The 20,410-nt window shown below is 40.1% G+C and overlaps 1 protein-coding gene across 4 annotated transcripts in view; it reads left to right on the top strand.

Moving 5' to 3' along the window:
• The window catches only part of pard3bb (par-3 family cell polarity regulator beta b), a 248,643-nt gene that overhangs the window by 53,450 nt on the left and 174,783 nt on the right, over positions 1–20,410 (top strand). For 3 of the 4 annotated variants that reach the window (XM_039817957.1, XM_039817956.1, XM_039817958.1), the window contains exons 3-4: positions 6,296–6,446; positions 14,112–14,206. In XM_039817957.1, coding sequence (XP_039673891.1) covers positions 6,296–6,446; positions 14,112–14,206 — 246 coding nt within the window. Of the gene's footprint in view, positions 1–5,536; positions 5,708–6,295; positions 6,447–14,111; positions 14,207–20,410 lie in introns of those variants that run through there. The other variant, XM_039817959.1, reaches the window with a different exon arrangement.

Below are 20,410 nucleotides of genomic sequence, written 5' to 3'. Positions count from 1 at the left end.
AACCGCTAATAATAATAATAAATAATAAAGCTAGTCGTCGGGGCACAGGTAAAGTAAAAAGAAATCGCTATTTCTATACCACTAACAAGGCTCAACATAGCACCACACTTCCACGGGAGCATAATGAGGGTCCCTACATGTAAACCGAAGCATTGAGGACTTTATTAAAAAGATAGTTTAGAAAGACTGTACCGTTCGCGTATACAGGCAGGCACCATCTTGGGGAAACAGTCACGACCAGTCGAACGACGAACGACGTGTAACCAGTAACAGCTCAAGCATGGCGTTCGTCTGTACACTTACAAAGTTGTCAATGCTTTGGTTTACATGTAGGGACCCTCATTATGCTCCCGTGGAAGTGTGGTGCTATTTTGAGCCTTGCTAGTGGTATAGAAATAACGATTTCTTTTTACTTTACCTGTGCCCCGACGACTAGCTTTATAAGGTAATTAGCGGTTTGCGATAAAACTGGTCACATTCCATTAGCATGAAAACCCTATATATCCCAGAGAACGGTCGACTCTGTACACGTGTTATTAACCCATAGGTTCATTTAGCGCCGGATTTGTCCTTTAAGATGAATGTGGCTAAGACTTTGAGACTTCCAATTCACAAAAATTGGTGTCTGGGTGGACGTGTTTGGTTAGGTTTTGGCTTGTTTGGTCAGGCCTTTGATTTATCCAAGATGTCAGGTAGACACACACACACACACACACACACACACACACACACACACACACACACACACACACACACACACACACACACACACACACACACACACACACACACACACACACACACACATTACCTCCCACTAGCCTCCACTTGTCCTAAGTAACCTGTGTGAACCTTGTATTGACCACACAGTAACGGATATAGGGAGTGGAGAGAGAGCTTAGAAGTAACCTTGGGGGAAAGGTTTAGCTAGTTTTAACATTTAGCCCCTAGTTTTCTGTGTGCACTTTTAATTAAAGCTGAACTAAGCTAAATTATTGTACAGCTGACAAGCTAAAGTGGGTCATTAACATTTCTGTAATTTGTCAATAAAATATAATCCAAGGAAAGTTACCAGCATAATAAATTCATTGTACAACATTTTGTTAATGGACTGGTTTTGTGAGTATGGACATCTTAACAAGCTGCGGTTAACCCCAAGGCTGCCATCTTTACTGTTAGTGTCCTAAAGCTCGAACTCAACTGGCTATGGCATTGTCATTTGTGATGGAACCTGACATCTGACCTCTCCTAACAGTAGGAGGGGGATTTTTTTTTTTACTTGAACAAATAATCACAACGAAACACACTTTCATATGGTTTGTGCCATAATGGGTTGTTGTTTTGCATCTCCACACCCAAATGAAGACAAAATGAAGACTCATTCCTTGCTTAGATGCATTTTTGAGCTCAAGTATTTTCTTTTTGAGGTTGTCAGCAACACGATCAAAGTAAAATCTGTGTTTTGACAGGAAGCTGAAATAAAAAAAAAAAAAAAGATAGAAATTTGAAGTTACCAGCATCTTTGTCTTTGAGTCTGTCGAGGTTGTTGACAGGATAGCTGATGAGAAGGTTAAATGTTACATATAATAGCATGACGGAGACACACACCAGTAGCAGTGCTTGGTTACTTTAAAGATTATTTTGGGGGCTTTTTATCACCTTTAATCAACAGGATAGCTTGAAGACAGGAAAGGGGAGAGAGAGGAGGAACAACATATAGCAAAGGGCCGTGGGTCCAATTTGGACCCGGGCAACTGCCAAGGCCTCAGCCTACATGGGGCGCACACTCTACCTGGTGAGCTAGAGGTCGCCCCCAGTGCTTGGTTACTAAAAGTAACGTTTAACTTAAAGGCTGAAAAACATCTGGTGTGTATGGAAACATCTCGTAAGCTCACAATGCAGCACTAGTTTTGAGAAGAAAAAAAAGAAGTTTAATTTCGCTGAAAATGGTCACATCATTGCATTCACACTTGACACAGCGACAATCTCCAACAATCCCAAGCTTCAGGTTTGCTTTTTGCTCATACTCCTGACATCCCAAAGGTTTTTACAGTACAGCACACCTGTCAGTCCCCCTCATTTGTCATTACAATTCTCTCTCTGCTTCAATCTGTCACATTTCCAATGGCCATTTCTCTCTTTTTCTGTCTGTGCTTTCTGCATGGAGAGCATGCAGTCTCACCTTTCTGTCTCTCTCACCCTCTCTCACTCTTATGCTCAGGATGCAGTGTCATTTTGTTTGGCAGATCTTTGAGTCCCCTGTCGAAGAGAACAGTGGCAAAGTCCTAATCTCTCATTGTCTGGCTGGCTTTCCTTTCTTTCCACCTCTGCTTTTTAAAGAGACTCAGCAAAGCTATGTTGAATTTGTCTACCCATTTTTCTTCCTGTCATTCTTTTAGATGTTCTTTTTTAAGAATCTCTGCCACCCCTCTATGTGTGTTCATCGGGAAGCTATTAGTCTTGTTCTACTCTCTTGAAAAGACATATTTACTCAAACTGGATAAGAATGTAAGCTCTTTTTTATTAAATTTGTGAATTCTCTCATCTACCCATCTCTCTTTTTCTGGTCTGCCTTTTTTCGCCATCCATTCAGGTAGCTGCTGGACAGTACAGTGGGCCAAAAAGGTATTTAGTCAGCCACCAATTGTGCAAGTTCTCCCACTTAAAAAGACAAGAGAGGCCTGTAATTCTCATCATAGATACACTTCAACTATGAGAGACAAAATGAGAAAAAAATAAATAAAAAATCCAGAAAATCACATTGTAGGATTTTTAATGAATTTATTTGTAAATTATGGTGGAAAATAAGTATTTGGTCAATAACAAAAGTTAATCTCAATACTTTGTTATATACCCTTTGTTGGCAGTGACAGAGGTCAAACGTTTTCTGTAAGTCTTCACAAGGTTTTCACACACTGTTGCTGGTATTTTGGCCCATTCCTCCATGCAGATCTCCTCTAGAGCAGTGATGTTTTGGGGCTGTCACTGGGCAACACGGACTTTCAACTCCCTCCAAAGATTTTCTATGGGGTTGAGATCTAGAGACTGGCTAGGCCACTCCAGGACCTGGAAATGCTTCTTACGAAGCCACTCCTGTTGCCCGGGCGGTGTGTTTGGGATCATTGTCATGCTGAAAGACCCAGCCACGTTTCATCTTCAATGCCATTGCTGATGGAAGGACGTTTTCCCTCAAAATCTCACGATACATGGCCTTATTCATTCTTTCCTTTACACGGATCAGTCGTCCTGGTCCCTTTGCAGAAAAACAGCCCCAAAGCATGATGTTTCCACCCCCATGCTTCACAGTAGGTATGGTGTTCTTTGGATACAACTCAGCATTCTTTCGCCTCCAAAAACGACCAGTTGAGTTTTTACCAAAAAGTTCTATTTTGGTATCATCCGACCATATGACATTCTCCCAATCCTCTTCTGGATCATCCAAATGCTCTCTAGCAAACTTCAGACGGGCCTGGACATGTACTGGCTTAAGCAGGGGGACACGTCTGGCACTGCAGGATTTGAGTCGCTGGCGGCGTAGTGTGTTACTGTTGGTAGCCTTTGTTACTTTGGTCCCAAATCTCTGCAGGTCATTCACTAGGTCCCCCCGTGTGGTTCTGGGATTTTTGCTCACCGTTCTTGTGATCATTTTGACCCCCACGGGGTGAGATCTTGCGTGGAACCCCAGATCGAGGGAGATTATGAGTGGTCTTGTATGTCTTCCATTTTCTAATAATTGCTCCCACAGTTGATTTCTTCACACCAAGCTGCTTACCTATTGCAGATTCCCAGCCTGGTGCAGGTCTACAATTTTGTTTCTGGTGTCCTTTGACAGCTCTTTGGTCTTGGCCATAGTGGAGTTTGGAGTGTGACTGTTTGAGGTTGTGGACAGGTGTCTTTTATACTGATAACAAGTTCAAACAGGTGCCATTAATACAGGTAACGAGTGGAGGACAGAGGAGCCTCTTAAAGAAAAAGTTACAGGTCTGTGAAAGCCAGAAATCTTGCTTGTTTGTAGGTGACCAAATACGTATTTTACAGAGGAATTTACCAATTAATTCATTAAAAATCCTACAATGTGATTTTCTGGATTTCTTTTTCTCATTTTGTCTCTCATAGTTGAAGTGTACCTATGATGAAAATTACAGGCCTCTCATCTTTTTAAGTGGGAGAACTTGCACAATTGGTAGCTGACTAAATACTTTTTTGCCCCACTGTACTTCTTAAAGGTTTGCACCAAAGCAGCTTGACCGAAAAGTGACAAATGCTAATTAAGCATATCAAAATACCAAAACAAAGGTTTTATACTCATGACAGAAATGTGTTAATCAAGTGCTGAGACAGAAGAGGGGTAGGACATGAGTGTAGAGAAAATAAGATGGCCGTAAAGATCAAGCAAGTTAGAAGGCAAATCAAAAAGAAGAGTTTGAGGGAAGGTAGCGCTAGATGATGAGAACGATGCGTGTTAGATGGAAAAGGGGACCGTGACAGAACAAGAATGTGTGCGAGGCCGAGCGACATCAGTTGTGCTGAATAGTTTGTGTGATATGGATGGGCAGTGAATAAGAAAGGTGAGATATTGTATAACTTTATATTATTCTGCTCTCTGCCTGGTGAGGTTATGCTGGAAAGAAAGGGCACATATAAACTATATATCTACATGCAGACATACACACTTAAAAATGCTTGTGTACTTTGAAAAAAAGGCTTCAGTATTGCTATGGAGCTTTTGCATTTACAATTTAATTTGGTAGTTGCTGGTACTTTTGGTACTTTTTGTCCAAAATGACAGACAAATGAGGTACAATCGAAGCCACAGCAGATCAAGGAGAAGCCTTAAAAAATAAGTGCCTCAAAACTCAGTTCCCCACAGCCACAAGTGCCACAGGGCTTGCAGGGGCATGAAGTAACATAAGTGCCTGGAAAATTACTTTTTTTTTTTTTTTAATAGAACAAGCTAGAGAAAGAGCAGGAGCTTTTGTTGTGTTTTTTCCGGTTCCTGATTTATCGAAAACCAGATAAAGAAACTTGCAGTGAAAATCTGCTTTGATCGTCAGGTTGGCCTTGAAAAAAAAAAAATGCCGTCGCTGGACCTTTCTGTACTAGCACCTGCGTAAGCTTTTAGTCTGAAATGTTGGCATCACTTTGCACTTAAGAATTACATTTTCATAATGTTGGCTTCACTGTTTTTTTTGCTGTCTTGTGCAAAAGAGCCAGCCAGCAAATCACAGTGCAGTGACTCACTTCTGTATGGTTTGTGCCTGTTTGTAGCATGCATGAGTATGCTCATGTCCATTTGAGTGGGAGAGTATGTTGCACACTTGTGGGTTCCAGTGTAGCAGGAAGCCTCTGGCTTTACTGGCAAAGTCCCCTTTCTTTACTCTTGGCCACTATAGACACGGAACAGAACACGCATACACACGCAAACACACATCACAGGTCTATTCAGGTTTTGCGTGGAGGCCCCTAGAACACAGTGTTGACAAGCCCTGTGCTCGGCTAAACGCAGACTCAGTGCAATACTCAATAGACACGGATTCCACTATATAACAGAGTTAGAGCTAGCAGTGTCACACACACACACACACACCCACACACACACACGCGGAGTGGAGACACGAATGGAGGCATTTGTTAAACAGTAGACACACACTCTGTCACAGGAATGCTGGGCTCCTTGGATGTCCTCTATAGCGTCCTCATCCACAAGGTAACTCAGAAATAGTGTACATGTACAAACAAAGCCATTCAGGATTTTACAATGCTGTGCCTTTTTCTAGTTTCATTTAAAGAAATGCGACCAACATATTGCAGTATTTGTCTTGGTCCCTAAAAGTCAAAAAAGTTGTCCTTTCTATTTTCTAACTGTCATCATACACCTGTGGATAGCTGCAAAATATGGCTCAAGTTTTAACATTTTTAAGTAGGTAAGACACGTCTGTCTCCGGTTGTGTGCTCAGGGTTGATCTGAATCTGGTGGCTTCTGTTAGCATTTTTTCCTTGACATTGTATGCATCTACGTTACCTCTAAATCTTGCTTTGCATTGTACTGTATAATGAAGTAAATTGCAGCAAATGGAGTGAATTGGAGTGGCTTTTCTCTCAGTGTGAGTGGGGAGCGAGTAGGGTGCAGCAAATAGAAAACCCGTAGTGACTGTGAATAGAGCTCTATATGAATCTTTGAACATAATTCCTGCTGTTCCACTCTGATCAGCTACTGCATTCATAATGGATGGGAATTTTAGAAGAAATTAAAAGAATAACCAGCTACATTGTGTGTGTGTTTTTTTCTCTTTAGCTGATGGCGGTGTATGAGGAGCAGGAAGCCCAGCAGAGGGGTGTGGCTAGCACAAGGCTAGCACCCAGCCCTGACTACCAATCCGAGCTCTCCGTCTTCCAGCCGATCGCAGGGGGAGAGATTGAAGTCAATTCCTCAGCCTTAAAGTCCAGTGAGTCTTTTTTAAATGTTGTTAACTTATCTTGGTATTCCCTGCTCCAACCTTGACACGTGACATTTCACTTCTCAGTGGAGAAGCCCATGACCCTAAAATCAAATCAAAGGAAATCTTTATATTTGCAGATCAACATTTGTTAGACATGATATTTGACAATTCACAGCTACAGTACAGGCCAAAAGTTTGGACACACCTTCTCATTCAATGTGTTTCATTTTATTTTCATGACTATTTACATTGTAGATTCTCACTGAAGGCATCAAAACTATGAATGAACACATATGAAATTATGTACTTAACAAAAAAGTGTGAAATAACTGAAAACATGTCTTATATTTTAGATTCCTCAAAGTAGCCACCCTTTGCTTTTTTGATAGCGCTGCAAACCCTTGGTGTTCTTTCAATGAGCTTCATGAGGTAGTCACCTGAAATGGTTTTCACTTCACAGGTGTGCTTTGTCAGGGTTAATTAGTGGAATGTACTGTACATTTTGAGATCTGAGGGATTTACATGTTGATATTTGGTGGTTGTTCTTAATTGCTACATGCTTTGCATGCACTTTAAAAATATTACACATAAGAGTTTTACAAATTGTACAAGCAAGAAGATATTTGTCACAGCTTGTACCATGGACAGCCATGTACAAGCTTGTACCATGGCTATAACACTACATTATAACTCAGAATGTACCATTCTAAGTTATATTTGTCTGCTCTCTAGAGGAAAAGCAATGACCTTAACATCAGTTTGGCTCTGGCATTTGTCATTAAATCACAACATTTTGTCCAAATTAGACAAAGTATTATGCCTATGAAGACAAGACAGTCCATGTTATCTCTGGCAACCACAACCGCTCTAAGTCTGCTGGCTCTCAGAGACCAAATACTCCAAGTAATACAAGTACTTCCCCCATTGTTGACCAGGCTGGGGCACACCAGTGACCCTTGTAGTATAAAAACAATATAGTTGTTCTTAATACTCTTCTGAGTTTTTCCCCACTCCATGCACCTTAGAAGTAGGTGAATATTTGCCAAAAAAAATCCTGCTCTGCTTCTTGTACGTCCAAGGTTTAATGACACATGGTCTAAATGCTTTCTCAAAGGACTCCTCTTTTACGAAGAAAAAAAAAAGTCCTTTGTGGAACCTTTAATTTTACCTTTTATGTGTAACCTGTGGGTCAGTGCATAAACGGGTCAATGTCACAACTGATGTTAGACAAGAAACAGGTTCATTGGGACTGACGTGGAGGTTGACTGCTATAGGCCACATAGGTGAAGGGATAGTAGAGAAGTCCCAAAACACAATTTTGGAGGGATGGATAGATGGCTAAAATGAATAATCTGTAATTCGAAACATACAAAGTAAGAAAGAATAAAGTACACATTTGACGTCACATAATGGCCTATTGGGTACAGTATTTTCTTACATGTAGTTGCAGAGCCGAGACAATAAGAATTATGTTAACTTTGAATTCCAGTGCAGATAAAGGTCAGGATGTGATGGGCATGTTGTGCAGGACAGTGATGAAAACAAGATGAGGACGGCTGAAATGTGGCAGCACTGTCTCTGAGATGCAGAATTAGATGGCGATGAAAGAGAAGACAGGAAGTGCATGTGTAATTTCAGGCGGCAGAACGAACTCTGGTGTCTGTCTGCTTACTGTTACGTGGAATAGACCTGTCTGAATACCCTTTCTTTCTCTCTGTCTCCCTCTCTTTACCTCTTTTTCTTTCTTCCTCTCTCTCCTAGTTTCTCTTTCTCTTCCTTCCTTCATCTCATTCTGTATTATGTCAAGTCAAGTGCCTGTTCAGCAGAGGTACTGTCCATGTGAGTGTGAGAGGGCTTAGAGCTGTCACAGTAACTTGTCCAAATGCCTTAACATAACAAACCATGTGGGTGATGGATTGTGTGTACCTACAGTTCGCCAAAACCTATGCATTACTTCCAGTTGCCTCCTGCTGTCAGCTAATCACAGATTCCACTTCCTTTAGTTGGACTCTATACCTGCTTTGTTGCACAGTCTGTACCATTCATCCAGATAAATGCTTGACATTTAAACATAATCTGTCAAGGTTGTTTTCAAAATGTCATTAATGTGCCAAATGAGGTGTGATAATGCTCATCCATCTATTGTGAGTTGGATTCCATCAGAAAGCTTCTTTACTCTTGTTGTTTTTGATAATTCTATTGACATTTCTCAGTCGTCTTGAAGGCTGTCAAGCAGTTTATTGAGCTCAACGACTCCCACGCTGGATCAAATATCATAGCACCAATTTTTGCAGTAGTTTATTGCAATAATATTCATATTTCCCTCTTGCACTAGATGTAATTTCACATACAAAAAATATTACCGCAAAAATCATGTATCTTGCAATCTATTCTACTAGTTTTGATAGAATTGACATTTCAGCTTGTATGACCTTCCTGAGTGAAGGCAGGGTTTCCCCCAGTGTATTGCAAGTCTGGTGGCCCACCGGGCCTAAGCCACTGGGAATTATTTTTTTAATGTTTTTTAAGACCTTTTTTAAAAACTACAGTTAAGGTGGCCGTAGTTATATTTTAAAATCTCCAGTTAGCTTTTAGCACCGACTTAATGTAGTGCCCACTGGAGTCTGTCTTATAGCTTTTTTTAATTCTCAATTTTGCGATTCCAACCATGATTCTGTTATTACAGAAACTATTGGGCTCTACATTAATGCTGCCATCAGTCTGTGACTGGCCCCAATCCGGCCCGAAAATAAGACACTTGCCACCGGGCTAAACAACTTCTGCTGGGGGAAACCCTGGAAGCCCTTAGCTATATGATCCAGACACTTTTAAGACAGGAAGTTTAGTCTGTTTCAATATGGTCGCCTGTCAGCAGAGATTAGTAGTAATGTGTGACTGTCATGCTAGATTAGAGGTAACGGAGCTCTGGAGACTATCACTGTCAGTGTGAGAAGGTCAGACTTAGGCCTCTATCACTGTCCTATGTTTTGCCTCTGACGCTAACCACTTGTTTCTCTATCACTGTCAAGTCTCTTTCTCTGTCTTTTGCTCATTGTTTCTGCTTCTCACTGTGTTTCTCTATCTAAAGTACAGTGCTTCACACACAAGTGAGTTGAAAAGCAAGTCTGTTGTGCCTACCCCAACCACTGCTGGGTGATGGTAACTGTGCACCACTTGTGGTTTGTCCTGGAAATGTTGCCCCCAGACACTCAGTTTGTAATACTGGGTATCCAAGGGCTTTCATTAGTGGGCCATACGCTCAATGACCATTGTGTTACCTCATTCGGTGATAGATAGTGACTTACAGACATTGATACAAATGAAAATCTTCGAGATTATTACTTTAACTTTTCACTCACATGATATTTCATACTTGAATCCATAAAGTACTCAAACAGAGTCAGAAACCGAGGTTAACGAGCACCACTGCTCAAAATGAGATTCAAAGTGATTAGCTAGCTGAGAAGTGATTAGCTAGGATACATGATCAGCATGAGAAGGAATAGGGAAGACCAACGATTAAAGTGTTTTTTCTAGTGGTACAAAGTGCTGAAAGTGTAATCATGCCTAAAATCTTAAGCTTAATGAAAGGGGATGCAGAGATGTCGAGATGTCAATTGTCAAATACTGTACATTATATATACATTAGTTGGGCTGCATGATTTTGACAAAGTCCGAAATAGGCCTTTTTCACAGAGAAAATGTAAAAAAAAAAATATTAATGATGGCTGAATTACATTAAGCTGCTTCACTTTCAGGGTCCTTGTGTTCATTGCTGACTCACTGTCACACTGTCATGGCTTACTGGGAAACATTAATAGAACGGAGCAATTGTTAATATTATTAGTAACACCTATGCTTTTCCTACCTATACCACAACAATGGGATGACATTTTATTTATGTGCTTTTAGAAGATAGTCACGTCTTTTTTGAGAAAATCATGATCGAGTATGTTGCGGTATGTTTGATATTTGAACATACAACACTCTTAGAATATATATGACTGAACTGTAATGCAGCCTTTAAACCAGGAAAAGACAACATGCAAGCTACTAGCTGATATTGATATTACACTAACACAAATACAAGACAATATCCTGCTCTCCATAGCGTGCTATAGGATATTGTTAGTCTAGCTCTATATAGTATTATGACTGCAGTGAACCAGGGTAGTAGGGATTACTAGGTGATCTAAAACTGACATTACATTTTGCCAAACTAGTAGAACATTATTGATCTGGGAATGCCTCCAGGCATATGGAAAGAATAGTATCACTGTTTGTCCCTGGACAGCCATTGTTATCTATCTTAATGTGCCACTGGATATGGTTAGCTTGTATTGTCACAATGGGACATTTTCACCACATAGTTTCTGGCTTTGTGTCTTGACAGATCTCCTTCAGTCTAAAACTGGGAAGGTGAAGTGTTACAGCGAAGCAAAATGTAACAGCATATCATTCAATTTTATTTAAATGCTTCTTTAACTATTCTCTTAACAGTTTTAGTATTTTAGTATTTTTGTGTTCTTGATTCTTTTTATTTTGCACCTAGCCATATTTGTACATCTTGTCTTTGAATCTCACTGATTATCTTTTCCTCTGAGTCCCTTTTTTCTTTATCTATTTCCTTCATCCATTTCTCATTTTTACATCCTTTGTCCTCTATCCATTTATCCGTCTTTCATTGCCTTTCTTTGAAGAGATGAATTGATTAGGGGTTGAATCTAATCCATACCCCCAGCCAGTCTTAAGAGCACCAAGGGTCCATTTTGTGACAATCAATATATGACCCTACAAATATCATTTGGCATGTGTTCTGAGTAGTCCACTCATTTAGAGGTTCCCTCTAAAACCTTTTTATTCCCAGTGGAACTATAGAGGCTAACATGACAATGTTCTTAATGTATATATGGATTTATGGGCCCTATGAATGGGGATGCTAGTTTTGAGGACTGGCAGTGCAACACACATGGATCATAATAATACCTCCAGTAATGAATGCTATTTACTTGGATAGCTATCTCTGCAGTGTTGAGTTTTCTTACCATTTCTTCAAGCTCTTACAGAAGAACAGGCAATAGTGTGGCGTGCTTCATCCATCAGCTTCAGTTAAATGATGATTTTATGCAGTGGGCTGATGAGATGTGAAGAGTGAGACACCATCATATGTTACTTACTTGCACACCGAGATCTGCAAATTAGACACTTATTGGCCATTTAGACGCATGAACACCAGTGTGTTCACTGAAGGGATATTAAAGGAAAGGATCATACATTAACTTCTCACACCCTCCAGCTTTCAGATCGGCTCCTAACAGGCCTAATGAACACGTGGAGCGGTGCACACGCACATCTTCATAAACAACATTCAGGAATGAGCTTTCTGATAACACTGCTATAACATGTAATCAACAGATATGGGCATGCACACATACATGTCTCAGGCTGTGCTGTCTGACGAGTTTGGATGATTAAAAGAAGTAGTAATGAAAGCCTTAGGTTTCATTCACTTCCCATGGTGAATATGTTAGGTTCATGCTTTCTTACTCATTGTTTCTATCTTCCTTTGTCTTTTATCCTCTACTTAATGCCCACCAGTAAACCACTAAATCGTTCCCTTTTTTTTCTTCTTTTTAACAAGCTAAAAATGGTAGATGTACATCATGAGTTTCCATAGAGATGGTGCATGTGCCTAACTGTGGCATCTGTTCGACAATTCACATTCTGCCTTGGTATATTAGATCCTCATTGACATTTAAACACAACGTTTTTTTAACTCAGAAAGTTTGAGTTGGCTCCTTAGAAAAACATCTAAACATTTGTTTTAAATCTTCTAAATCCTAAAATCCTTAAATTTGCCTTATATTAAGGGAGAGCTATTTTATACTACTACTTAACTCTATTTAATAACTCTTATTATATAAGTGTTTTCATGATCATATTTGTATTTTGTGTCTCTACTAGAACATAGTTACATGCTTGCTTTAATGTTAAGTCTGCTCTTATTGGTCAGCGTTTCCGCATCTGTGCTCTGCTGTCGCTGTCTCTGTACAGTCTGACTGAAACTGAGTACATAGCAGGACTTTATACCGTGAAAAGAAATCACCAATAAAGGCTTCTAAACCAAAAACTACACAACCAGACATGTTGCATGTCTAGTATTTTTCTCGATCTCAATGACTACTCAAAGCGCTTTTACATAGTAACATTCACCATTCACACACAGTCATACACTAGTGGCCGAGTCTGCCATACAAGGTGCCGCCTGCTCATCGGACACACATTCACACACTGATGGCGCGACCACCTGAGCCACAGCTGGCCCATGTTCCATCAGAAATGTGATATGCAATTGGGGAGAAATTAACATTGTCAGCCAGATATGACCGAATATACAGAAAAGCATAATAGGTCTCATTTAAGTCCTAGATACTGTAGCTGTGAAAAGCATGTATTAAACCTGCAGCTGCCCCCATGAATACACATCCATTTGCTTACATTTGTGCTTTTCATTTGTGCATATTCTTGTACTCAAAGTACTGTAGTTTCCATGTGTTTTACTCATTTTATGATAAGCATTGGGTTCTCATAAAAACAGCCTAGTAGTTGATTACACTAATTGTCGGGCTGTTCTTGTTTTTGTTTAAAGGCACACTTTGACTTGCACTGATGTCCCAGGCTCATTGCAATGACAGAGTCGAAATTCATTTTGTCAACCTAAGAACATAAAAAAAACCCGGCTCTTTCTTCCTCATCGTGCTTTGACACTCGTAAAGAAACGCACACCAACTCCTCTCTGTAGTGTGGCATGACTAGCTTAGGGTCTGTATCTTTCTGTATCTGTCATCAAAAAGATTATTATTAGACATGAATTTTGCTGAACTGTGACTCCATCGAAATAGCACTAGCAATTTTAAGGCGTGTGTGTGTGTGTGTGTGTGTGTGTGTGCATGCATATTGTGCTTGTGTCAGACAGATTGGCTGTAGATTCTGAAGTAGTGTGGATGATGACTTTCTCGCAGTGATGATCACACTGTGTTATGTTGGACTGACAAAGAGCCAGGTTCCTTAAGTTTTTGACTGAGGAAACTGGAAGGGAAAAGAATAAAAAATACAGCATATTTAACGTGGATTAAAACTGAAAAAAGGGAAAAAATGTGGTATAATATGGGGTTATTCAAATTGTTGCAAGTCACACATTCAAGTTATTTTCCGCAACTGATGTTAAGGTAGTGTTTTGTGGTATGTCATCAAATTCCTCCTTCAGATACCGCCAATAAACAAAGAGAAGAGAAAAAGTGGTTGATTTACAAGCTGTATAACATCTTCTTTAAACATTGTCAGTAGTTTTCCAGTGTATACAGACTTACTTCATGAACACACATCTGTTCCCGCTTAAAACATTCTTTTCAACTTGTCCCAGCTGCAAAATGACTTTTCTACAGCTATAGTGAAATGCTCATGTAGACGGGCAGTAACGTTACTAATCTTAACTTTACACAATGTTGTTGATGTGGATTTGTGTCTTTGTTAGAGAAGAATATTTGAAGAGTACATTGCCATAAATCTTTAGGTGTCCACCCAAATCTGTAAGAGTAGGCCTCAATAGAAAAAAAAACACTCAAAGCTACCTGCGCATATGACATACAGTATGTGTGTCCTTTTTTACAGACACCCCCCTGTTGGTGAGAAGCAGCAGCGACTCAGCCCTCAGCCCCCAGCCGACAGAGACCGAACACTCCCTCAATGAGGACACCGCCGGGATGGTAAGACCATGAGGCACTTAGACAAAAAGACACACAGACGCACGCATGCAGTTTGACACAGAAACGTTCTCCCCATGAGACTGAGGACACAATTGCTATGGTGAGAGCCTAATGGACACACACACAAACACACAACCTAGTGATGATGATATATGCGATATCCAGGGTATATAATAACCAGTACTGCATCAATGCTAAAATCTAAATTCCAGAAAGTAGCCCATACGTTAGTTTTTCAAAATAATATAATAATAATAAATGTACTGCTCAGTACACCAGCTGTGAAACTGTGAAAATGTGTAGTTGACATTGCTGAACATTTGTCAATTATGCTAATGCATAAGACATCAGCTTTAGTTTTTATTTAGTTTCCTGTTGATACATTTTACTTCTTTTTGTCCCAGTAGCAACAGAAGGGCCGCACTTTAGAATGGCGATGCAATAGAAATTTCCACTGGACAGGGTTTTCCCTGGGGTTTAGAGTGCTTAGGTGCAAATCGTCATTTGTTCATTCACATATTAGTGACGTCATCACGCAATTATTTGCATTAAGCTTAGTGGTTGTCGGTTGCTGTTAGGTAGAGATCACTAAAGAAGAACTTGGAAGAGCAGCTTGTTACTTAAAATAAGAATAGCTGGTCCACCTTAAAGGTCAGCCCACCTTAAAGGTCCAATATGTAATTCTGACAACTAGTGTTTAAAAACGTTACTGCAGTACAAATTCAAAATACTGGAGAGAGTCGTCTCCCCCGCCCCCTCCTGCCCAGACTTTAAGTTCACGGAGGTTGCCAGGCTGAGACCGCAGCATCCACAACAATGTTGCTAGATGCTTGTCTCGCATAGCCAGACATTACTTCACAGCACAGTGGAGTAGCTAACGATAGATGCTGGCTATATTGACAGTCATAGAAGCCCATACTCATGCGGAGCTCTCTACCCAACAGACAGACGTTGAATTACGGCAACAATCGCTAAACACACTGCAAACTCACAGTCCTCTCTTCCCGATATACAGCCCCCCTCTCGTGGCTTAAAATAACTCACCGTTGTCGGCTCCGGCCGCTGAACTACACGTTGTAAACAGCCATGGGCTGCTTGCCTGGTCCTCCGACGTTAGCAGTTAGCAGGGTTAGCATGGCGGCGTTAGCCAGGACTAGCCAGGATCACTTTACTAGCTAGCTGTGTCTCAATTGTTTTTGCGAGTAACCAACTCGGATACTCTAGCTATATAATTCAATGGGAGTACACAAATGTTGAAATGACAAAATCATAGCATAAATTGCCCGTCCCTTGTAGCCGTGATTATTTAGCCTGAAGCTAATGCTTACCTGTTCAGGAGGAAATTAGCCAACTCGGCGTCCTTTTGGACTCTAAGCTGTCTCCATCTTTCAGATACATCTCCAATATTTACCCGGGGTTTGTTACGTCTCTGGTCACGCAACTGTTAGAAACATGCCGTTTGTTTGTTTGTTTAAGTCGGGTACAATCTTTCTCCGTTGATCCTGTTCGTTTGTTTACGTGTAGGCTGCAAATGCTACTGTGTGCGCAACATGCATTTTGTGTGTGTGTGTGTGTGTGTGTGTGTGTGTGTGTGTGCGTGCGTGCGTGGCTGTGCGTAAAACATTATGGAGCACATGTGCAGAAGATGATGAGCAGACGGCGATATTTTTTTACAGGGTGGTAGAGGAAGACTCATGAATATTCATTAGGGATCTCATCCCTGATTGGCTCGCCCTGACATTCTTACCCTAAACCTAACCAACTCAACCAGAGCAGTCAACGAGTACTAGCCATTCGGAGGGAGAGTAGGGCCCGTTCTTCCCCCACCACCCTGCAAAAAAAATTTTTGCGAGCGGACGCCTATCCGGGTCACTTAGAAGAGCCAATCTTCTCATCGCTATCCTCTCTAGTGTCAACAAGAGACTAAATGTGAGAAACGTGTCTCAATAATTCCAAGCATAGACAACACCATCTACTAGTTTCAGTTGCTTAGCAGTGCAAACGGATCATCATGTATTTGTTTAGAAATGAATTGGTTTACTTTAATACAACGCTGTATATTGACTTTTCATTAGCAATCAGATTTAAGAAGTGTAAAAGGCAAACTGTAGGGCTGGGCACCGAACCGAACATCAATACTTTTATGACACCGGAAAAAATACTCCGATCCTATGAGTATCGAAAAACTATTAATCTTTCAGTGCCAAATTTCGGTCCCAAAAGCGTCTGAATGCGTAAGCGCAAGCTTATCTGTCCTCTCTGCATACTGACAGAGAGCAGAGCTCCGACCGACACACACACACACACACACACACACACACACACACACACACACACACGGACAGGTGTGGACGGAGTAAACTACGTCGTCAGCTCTGTAGTTTTGTTGAAGTCATGCAGACAGCGTTTGCTGCGATATGATATTAATAGCGAGCCGAAAGCGGTCGCGGTGCTGTTGACGTTACACTTCCTCTTAGACAAGCAGGCACAACGGTGGTTTCTCTGCCCTGATGACTGACTGACAGGCTGAGCTTGTAAGGCAAGGCAATATTATTAATGTTACTCTGAGTGAGCAGTGTTACCAGAATTCTTACATTTTGATAACTGTTTTGATTCACAATTAAGGTGGAAAATAAAAGCTTTGTGTTTAATGTATTTTTGTTGATGTTGAAATGGATTTTAAAACATATGGTATCGAAAAAAGTATCGTTAGGAACCGGCATTGAAACTGAGGTATCGAAATTGGCACCGGATCGAAAGATTTTGAACGATGCCCAGCCCTAGCAAACTGTGAAATTTATTTCATCAAGTCTTATATTCAGCTTTTTAGTGCTTTTGTAAGATATTGATTTAGTATGATGAATCCTCATGGACTCTATGAGCTTTTCTCTGTTCTATCTTAATCTAATACGCAGATCGCCATGAAAACTGCTAAGCTACTTCCAAGGGGATGAACACTGATTTTAATGATCCCATGTCCCTTTCATCTAGTAGGTCTCCCAGGACACCACTGTTGGTAATGCTCAGAGCATGGCAAATTGTTGATATAGTATTTTATACTTCATGTTTTACTACCTACAAATGTATCTCCTGTTGGAATAAACAAAGGTCATACTGCTTTCTTTTATATATTTATATATATATATATATTATTATTATTATTATTATTATTATTATTATTATATAAGTTCAGGCCTACAAAATATAAAAATGCAAATAGACCAATTTTATCTTAACCAACCAGGTTAAAATTGAATGAAATATCAGTACAAGTACAGACAAAACAAGCAGGAAGTAAATTTTCTTCTTCTTTTTTTCACGTGGAATTCTGACATATGCCAGCAGTGTGTTTCTCTGTGTTTAAAGGTCGGGGGTTAGCGGTGCCTGTGGTGTCTTCATGTTCTTTTTAATCCAGACATGCTTTGTCACATCAAACTCCTCTAACAAAGACAGATGACTTTATCAGTTTTTTCCCCCTCTTTTCATCCTTTCTCTCCCTTTCTCAAAAGGGCAGAGGGCAAACGCTTGCTCCTTTTGCCTTTTCCACCTCTGCTCCCCCTCCCCCCACACCCCCCAACCCCCACCCCACCCCCAAAAAATTAGCTACTAGGGAACTACAAACCTACCTTTAATTTTAATCCTATCTCGTGCTTTTTTTTCTCTTTCTGTAAATGTTTCCTAATTTCCTTCCCCCACTCTTTTCTTTTCTTCTGCTGCTTCTATCAAGATAATTCACTCTCTAATCATCCTCTTCCATTCTCTCCAGCCTCCACATCTGCTTTGTAACTTTGACCTTAGGGTCTGATGGTTAACCTTTGATCCATGTTATCCATTCTTTCTCCTCTGAAGATAATGCCTGTTTTTTTTTTCTGCATCTCCTATTTCCTCTGTGGAACCAGTGGCTTCACTCCATATCCACTCTGTTTCTCTTCCTTTGCCATACATCCTTCTATCTATATACTCATTTTTCTTCTATTCCTTCCTCAGTTCTTCTCTGTTCTACTTTTGGATATCTTATAGGAGGTAGGAGATCTGTATATTACGTAATTATCATTCCCAAATGTTGTTGTTTTTTTGTCCACTCTGTGAAAAGAAAACCCCAAATACTCTCCTATTTGTCCTCCTTTACCTTACTTTTCCCACCAGTTAGTATGCCAGCTTTTCTGATTTGATGCTTCTTCTTCTTCTTCTTCTTCTTCTTCTTCTTATCCTTATTTTACGCTAATGCACATCTTTTCACAAATTCAGTCACTCTACACACAGACACACATTGACTTACGAGAACATCTTAATTAATATTATAATGCAACAGTGTGCCAGTTGAGAGAGATGTAGTGTTGATTACTTGTTATGATCGTGTCACAGTTTCATTTTCCCTGTAGTCGGTTGGACACAGCAAATCCCTCATGTTCACTGGTTAAAGGAACTTCATGCCTGATTGGACTCCTGAGTTGTGAGCTCTCTTCCCTTGAGATTCTCACTGGACAAACATCCTTTTCTTTTTATCCACGCTGTATTCCCTGTGGAACAACCTGTTGGCAAAGTACAATTCTTTTGGGGGAATGTGATTGGTTCTCAGAGGTGGCCAGTCTCCATGCTGAACCTGGCTGAGGCTGAAGAAGTAGTGGTGGTAGTACAGTAGAAAATGCTGTTTTTGAGGAAGATGTAAGGGCAGCATCAGGAGGAACGGAGATAGAAGTCCACTGTGTATTAATAAGACTTCTAGTGACTTATCAAGTTTGTGATTATACATCAGGTATATTTGCCACAACGTTTAACGACAAAATGCTGGGTGTAGAGCTGGGCGATATGGAGAAAATCAAATATCACAATATTTTGGACCAAATATATCGATGTCGATATTGCGGCGATACTGTAGGGTTACTAATTGGTGCTTTCACAACATATTTACACAATGAGATTATAGATAAATAATTATCAGTAATGTGGATATAATGACTATGTGGGTAAAAGCAAATAATAGAACAGCTACAACATTACGTTACTTATTTTAATATAGCCTTTAAAACCAGGAATAGACAACACTTATCTAGACAACACGATATCTAGCCTCATATATCCATATCGATATAATCTCGATATATTGCCCAGCCCTAGCTGGGTGTATTCTCTTCATAACTATTTGATCTAGCATTTAACCCAACCACACTGACTGAGTTTAAAACATAAAACTTGTCTTATGATGATCCATCTGAAAAATACCTAAATCTGTTCTTTGCAACCCACAGTGACAATAAACACAGTTTAGCAGAAATTCAAACCTGGATGCGCTTGTCCCTAATAAATACAAACTGGCAACACTAATCTATTTACTTTTATCCATCTGGTGAAAATGTAATCCAAAGCTTAGGAATGTTCCACTCCTTACATTTTAGCTCTGTTTTCACTGTCACTCCTGTGGCTGTCAATATGAAATATTACTGGGTGTCAATTACACAGTAGGCCTTTCCAGACTGTGGTGTTTTATATGTCGGAGCGCCTGCATGATAGCATGCATATACATTATGTGACCTCAACCACACCAGCTGTGGACTTAGGCTTGCTTTATTAGTTCGTTCTAGCTCCTTCGGTTTCCCTACGGTCTCATTTTACACATACGATTACAGCTTGTGTAGTTACAATCAGCTTCGTCATCAAAAAGTTATAGCAAGCTGTTATCCCAGATCTCCCGTGTAATGTTAGATATGTTGATAGTGGAGTCTTAACAAATGTAATTCTAGTCCCTATAACTTTAGAAACTTCTTATGGACTTGTTTGCGGTCTTTGCTGTGATTGGCCTATTCTGATATTTGTGCTTCGTAAAGCAATAGCTGAAAGAAAACATCAGCCAATCAGATTGTTCCTACTCAGACCTCAACTTGTTTTTTATTTTTTTTTACTTGGACCAATTTTATAAATGTAGGCTAACCATCCTAATTCCGTAAACTTGGACCAATAACTGTATGTAGAGATGTATTTATTTATTATATTACGCAGACGTTCACTGTCATGTTAATACTGCCATTGAGTGATTATATTATATTATAACCAGCAAGAAATCAGTCCAGTCATTACAACATACAGTAAGTATTAAACACCTCTCTCTACTGTTTTTCCCTCTCATCTTTCTGTCTGCTCGACACTCCTCAGTGCCTCACATCTTTCCTCCGTCTGATTTTCTTAAACTTGCTGCTGCAATAACTA

This window comes from Perca fluviatilis, chromosome 12, assembly GCF_010015445.1.
Source record: "Perca fluviatilis chromosome 12, GENO_Pfluv_1.0, whole genome shotgun sequence".
Lineage (NCBI taxonomy): Eukaryota > Metazoa > Chordata > Actinopteri > Perciformes > Percidae > Perca > Perca fluviatilis.
The sequence above is the reverse complement of the archived record's forward strand: the minus strand, read 5'-3'. Positions and strand labels throughout refer to the sequence as shown.